Below are 6000 nucleotides of genomic sequence, written 5' to 3'. Positions count from 1 at the left end.
CGGCCCACCAGCCACACGCCTTTGCGTTGACGAGAGCGGCGTTCTCCCGGCGTCCCACTCCAAGGCCTGTGGACCAGCCGTCACCTGGGGTGTCCATAATTCATATGGGTGTCACCGGGCGTCCCCCCCGCACCGCGCCGCCCCTCGCTCCCCCGGGACGGGGGATCCGGCCAAGGTCACTGCCGGTGACCCGGCGGCCCCGGGGATGCTCCCGTGGGTGTCAAGGTCCCCAGGGCCAGTCCCCGCGCCCGGTGGGGATCGACCTCGGCCCCGCAGCACAAAGCGAGGGCGAGGGGCGGCGGCTGCTGGGGGGGACGGGGGGCGATGACCCCCCCCCCCCCCCCCGAACTGCTGGGCCCCTCGGGTGCCGGTGCCGCGGGGGATGGGGGGAAGGGGATTAGCCTCCCCCGGCGGGGCGGGCCCCGCGGCCAGCGGCTCCGCGTTCGCCGCGCACCCGGCGCCTTCCTCATTGTTGTGCAAAATTGATGGGGCGGTGGGCGGGTTTCACCTTAAAAAATAAAAATATGATAAAATTATGAAAAATAAAAATAAGAAAAATATGAAAAATAATAAAAATAATAAAAATATAATCATGTAAAAATGTATATTAAAAAAAATGTATCAGATATCGACGCAGACACGAAAACGGAGCCGCGCGCCCGCCTGCGCCCCCCGCGGGGCCGGTGGGGGGGGGGCCGGGGGCGGTGCCCCCGCCACTGTCCCCGCCCCCACAAAGACGCCCCGCCCCCCGCCCTCCCCCGGCGGGCGCTGACTGGCTGCGCCCCGCACAAAGACTTACAAAGTTGCCGTCAGGTAGGGCGGGCGCGGCGCCCATTGGCTGCGGTGGGCGCTGGGCGGGGCGAGGCGCTGTCAGCCGGGTCCGGGGCGCGGCGGGAGCCGCCTGCGGGGCTCTGGGAGCGGCAGCGGCGCGGCATGGCCGGCTGAGGCGGGCGGGAGCCGCCGCCGCCCGGCCCCGCTCCCCGGCCCCTCTCGGTGGGCGAAGGAGCGCCTGGATGGACGGGTGAATGAATGGCGGAGCGCCGCGCCGCAGCATGAGGCGCCGGCCGAGGACCGGGCTCGCCCTGCTCTGCCTCGCCGCCCTCCTGGCCGCCGCCGCCGGGCTGCCCTCCGGCTCCGCGCCGCCCCCCGAGCCCGGCAGCGGCAGCGGCGGCCCCGCGGAGGGCGGTCCGGGCACGGCGCCGGCGGCTCGGCCCCGCGCCACAGCCGAGCCCGCCCGGGGCACCACCGCGCCGCCGCCGCCCTCCGAGGAGGAGGAGGAGGAGGCGGTGGCGGAGGAAGAAGAGGAGGAGGCGGCGGCGGGCAGCGGCCCCGCAGGTGAGCGGCCCACGCGTGTCCGTGTCGGGGGCAGCGGGGCCACTGGCTGTGGTGGGGAGCGGGATGGGACAAAGGCGCGGGTGGGTGTCCTGGGGTCCCCTCCGGCCGCAGCGACCCCCGCGCGGGGCAGGAGGGGGGACCCCGCGGTGCGGGACCGCCGGGAGGTCTCACACCCGCCGTGCCCGTCGCTGGGTCCCGGGGGTGGGAGGGCGCTGGGGGGCAGCAGCACCCCGGGCCGGTGCCGGTGCGGGCCTCGCTGGTGGTTTTGGGGGGCAGCGGAGCGGGTGCTGGCCCCGGCTCCCCAAAGCCCCCCTCCCGGCAGCCTTCCCCGGCGCCCACCGGGCACCCACGGAGGTGGGTTGACGCGTCGTGCCCATCGCCATCGCGTCAGGGCAGCGTCCACCCCGCCGGGCACCGGCCTGGAGCCTCGCCGGGTGGTCCCTGGGGCGCAGCGTTGGCTCTGAGCTTCTCCCGGCGTCCCACCTCCGCGTGCCGGCAGCAGGACAGGGCTGATGATGGCGAGGTGTCGCTGGAGCCCATGTCCCTACCCGCGTCTGGAGGCGCAGGTGCAGCTCGGTGGGTGCCGGGAGGACCCCACGCTCGCAGGGCGCTGACGGGCGAGCGAGGGGAGGGAAGAGCCGCCGGCTTCTCTGTCCAGGGAAGCGTGGGTCTGGAGGCCTGATCCTGACCCGTACGGTGCTGCACGAAGCGTGATGGGAAGAAACGGAGCTACCAACGAGGAGGGACACGGTGAGGGTGGGCTGGAGGGCTGTGCCCACAGCCGGAGCTCACGCTGGGTGATGGTGCTGGGAGATGGAAATGCTGGTGGCCTTCGGAGCCAAGACTCCAGTTTACGTGTAGGTGAAGTACACAAAACCGCTGGAGTCCGTGGATGGGGCTTTGTCCACTTATTTTACTGGAGGACTGGGCTTCACTCTGTGCTTCCAAAGCTTGGTGTTCAGACACGTGCAGATGCTGTAGCACCGATTCTTTCCTTTTTTGTATTTATTTTTTTCTCCTCGCCTGGAAGATGTTTGGTTGAGGTGTGTTATGCTTCCTCTGATGTGAAAGGGAGATACTCTGCTGTTCTGGGAGCTTTAGCAGTCTGAACAATTGGATTCATCAACCTGTTTTATTTGGCTAGAAATATAATCAGCTGCAGATCTGGAGTCTCTTGTTTTCAGACTTTTAATTCCTTTTTTTCCCACTGAGGTTTCAGTCTTTACTTTCTCTGGAAGAGACAGGATGGTTTAAGATTAGGAATTGCTGATAAAGGTAGGAGGGGTTGAATTTTCTTAAAGCAAAAGCAGTTTTCCCTGGCGTGCCGTGACCAGAGCTCATCGGCTCAGCAACCCTCGGGGTGCCGAGCGGGGGGTGCGTGTGCCTGCCCCGGCCCCCTGTCACACCGAGCACGCGTTTCCCTGTCCAGCCGTCTGCCTTGCGCTTGTTTCTGCCGCTGTCGGAAGGCATCGCCGCTCCCACCTTGGGCTCCCGTGGTTTTTATCGAGAGCATCCCTCTCGTGTGGGCCACGTGTCGTGCGAGGCACGAGGCGGTTGGGTGGGCGATGGCCTCGGGCTGCTCTCGCATGGCTGTGTGCGATGCTCACGTAACCCCCGTCCGGGGCTGCGCGTCGGGAGGGTCGGTGTCTGGTCTCAGTGCCACCACGATCCCGCCGCGGGCTGCCCTCCCCTCTGCGTTTCCGATCCCAGTTGCGAAACGGGAGCGCCGGTGGCGATGGCTCTTCCCCACCATCCCCGGGTGTGCTGAGATGTATTGTGGAGGCCAGCATCGCCCTTTGAAGTCTTAAGGTGCTAATTATTAATGGCTACAGCCGCTTGATCTCAACATTGCTCGCTGGGGCCTTTACGCTGCGGTGATGGCCTGGGTAGGACCGCATGGGCAGGTGATGCCTTCTCCAGCGGGCTGGTTTGTTCTGTGCTAGCGTGGCGGGTTGAGATGGAGGGTTGCGGGTGCGCTCGCAGGTCGGGTGGGCTTCGAGGTGCCTGGGGGGATGAGGCAGTGGCAAGAGGGGATGCCGGGCTCGGCAGCGTCCCTCTGCGTGCCGTGGGCTGGGGGGGTAGGCTGGGGGGGTGGGATGGCTGTGGCCTGCGTGGGAGCTGGTCTCTGTGGGTTTTGCGGGGGGATTTTCCGTGCTGACCCCGTCTGCTGAGCGGTGCTGGAGCCCTGCAGAGAGGTTTGCTCTTGGAGGACGGTGAGCACGGAAGGCACAGTAAAGCCAGTGAGCACCATGGGTTTAGCTGAAGCCTTCCTTTTGCTTTAACTCAGGCATGTTTTCAACATGACTTTTGCAATTCAATAGGGAATTAATGCATTATATGCTTTATTGCGTGAAACAAATGGGCCTTTTCTCATGCGCGTTATTAGAAAGGCTTCCTGTAATGCTGATGGCGTCATTACTGGTAAGAAACTGGTGTGAGCGTCCTCGCATCCCGTGCTTGTTCAGCGCTACCAAGATTTAAATTCCAACTTCAATGCATTTTTCTCATTCTGATTGAAGCAGCACTTCAGCTACCGCTGAGCCGCCTGCTTGTTCCACTCCCATTCGCTTCCCTTTCCCAGTTCCATGATATTTATTTTTCTTTCCAAGCCTGTGATCGTGTTAAAATCCCGGATTTTGTTTTTAAGAGAAGTAAATTGCTAATCCCCATGTTTGTGGAGACAAGCTTAGAAGTATCCCCTGCCTTATCGCCAAAGCCTCTGACGCCTGCTGCCGAGACTCTGCCGCTTCCTTTTGTGCAGAATAGTCTTGTTTGAAGGCAAAAGCTGGGGCTTTGCTGGGCTCTGCTGCCGTGGGGCCGGCTGCTGTTCGCGGGGGTGCTGGGTGTCGGAGCAGAGGTGCGGCTGCTGTTACCGGCGTAGTCCTGGTTGGGCTTGCCCTGCATGAAGGACAAAACTCTTCTATTCTACCCATTTCTTTAGGGAAGTGTTAAACAATCTGGGTCTCTTTGAAGGACCCTTTGTTCTGAGTCTTTTTCCAGCCCTACGTGGAGCAGATGGGTGGGCTGAAACGCCCAGACCTCCTCGCCCAGCCTTGCTGTCCCCATGCCGTGGCTGGGTCAGCAGAAGAGCTGCACCCAACCCCTGGCTTTAGGCATCTTCAGACTCTTCTAAGTGTTTCGGATCCTGAAAGCTGTTGCCTTCTCTCCTCCCCACAGTTTCTGTAGTGTTCTACCCGGCTTCCTGGGTCACCAGGTCCCAGATATGACCTTGGGTCTGGCTCATCACCTCTGCACCTCCTCGAAGGGGACAACAAGCAGTTTCAGCTGCAGCCACGGGGCAGGAAACGCAGGTGGCCCGGGGGCTCGGGCCGAGTAGCCACGGGAAGGCGTCCCGTGGGGCTGCGGAAACGGGTGAAGGCTGAGTCGGGGCGTGTGGTGGTGTTTGCTGGGTCTCCAGCCTCCGGCGTGGGGCCGTCTCTTGCTGGGATGCTCGCAGCCGAGATGCGGGAGGTGCACCCTGAGCCCTCTGACGGGTGGTGGCTCAGCTTTGGGTGGGATTAGCTGGTGGGTTTAGTTTGTAAAGAGGAGCCTGGCAAATCCCCAGGGGCGGTGGGGGGTGGTCTGGCTAATTAGCTGAGCGTGGGGGGGACAGTGGGGCAAGGAGGGGACTTGGCCATGAGCACTGGCTTCATTTCTTTATCATCCAGCTCAAGACGTGAAGGGGTTTGCTTTTGTGCAGGGCATGGGGGACCGGTCTGTGTACCCCACAGGTGCAAGAGGCACCGCGTGGACATACCAGGGATGTCCGTACAGCACCAGCAGTGTTGTTGTAGGGGAAGGAGTTTGGTCCAAGCCATGGAGCCATCAACACCCGGACCCGGCCACACCGTGGCTGTGCTCCTCGAGGGGCTGGGAGCTCTCAGACCCCGTTGGGGCACAAGCAGCCACGTTGCTGAAGGCAGTTTGGGGATGTCTTGCCAGTGCTGGTCTCTTTTGCAGCTCTGGGTCACTCTTCTTCTCTCTTCCCATCCAGCCATTACACCCTTCGGTAGAGGTCTTCCCACCAAGGTTTGCCCCATGATCAGCTTTTCCTCTGTGCTCAGCGTGACGTGGGACTCTCTTGGGGATGCGTGTGAATGTTTAATGCCCGAGCGGGTTGGGTTTCCATGGCTGGGGCTGAGCAGTAGGTGAGACTAAATGTTTGCAATGGACTTTTGCAGCCTTCAAAATCTTCATCTCTTTAGGTGCAAGCTCAGGTTGAGCCCTTTGGTGCTGGGCTCGTACACAGGCACCTGCCTGAACGCCCCTGACCCAACGGGGGGGAAAGGGGGGAGCCAGGGAGAGCGAGCTGGGGCTCATCGCTGGGAAGGCAGCTTAAGCTTTCTTCATTTGAGGGCTTGGGATTGTGTTCAATGTGGTTACTGAGATAACTTGCTTTCAAGATGTCAGCAGGATTTAAATTTTTTTTTTTTAAAGAAATGGAAATGAACTTACAGACGTGAAGGCTGAGAAGAAGGAAGATGGTTGTGTTACTTGGGATCAGTACGGGAGCAGCTGCGGCAGAGTGCGCCTTTTTTTCTATCAAGTAATAAATTGTGGGGCTTGTATCTTTGAGCTTAAAATAAAGGGATGTTGCCTACAGCAGAAAATGTCACTTCCTTGCCTTCCTCCCTGCCTCCACGCTCCTGCCTGAGTCATTCTTGA

At 61.5% G+C, this 6000-nt stretch overlaps 1 protein-coding gene across 1 annotated transcript in view; it reads left to right on the top strand.

Annotated features, from left to right (window-relative positions):
- Window positions 1-917: 917 nt before the first annotated feature.
- The window catches only part of MEGF9 (multiple EGF like domains 9), a 56546-nt gene continuing 51463 nt past the window's right edge, over window positions 918-6000 (top strand). Inside the window, exon 1 of the mRNA XM_075439474.1 lies at window positions 918-1335. Within this exon, the coding sequence (XP_075295589.1) occupies window positions 1026-1335 (310 nt within the window). The 5' untranslated portion in view covers window positions 918-1025. The remainder of the gene's footprint in view (window positions 1336-6000) is intronic.

The sequence above is a fragment of the Opisthocomus hoazin genome, chromosome 19 (genome assembly GCF_030867145.1).
Source record: "Opisthocomus hoazin isolate bOpiHoa1 chromosome 19, bOpiHoa1.hap1, whole genome shotgun sequence".
NCBI classification, from domain to species: domain Eukaryota; kingdom Metazoa; phylum Chordata; class Aves; order Opisthocomiformes; family Opisthocomidae; genus Opisthocomus; species Opisthocomus hoazin.
The sequence above is the reverse complement of the archived record's forward strand: the minus strand, read 5'-3'. Positions and strand labels throughout refer to the sequence as shown.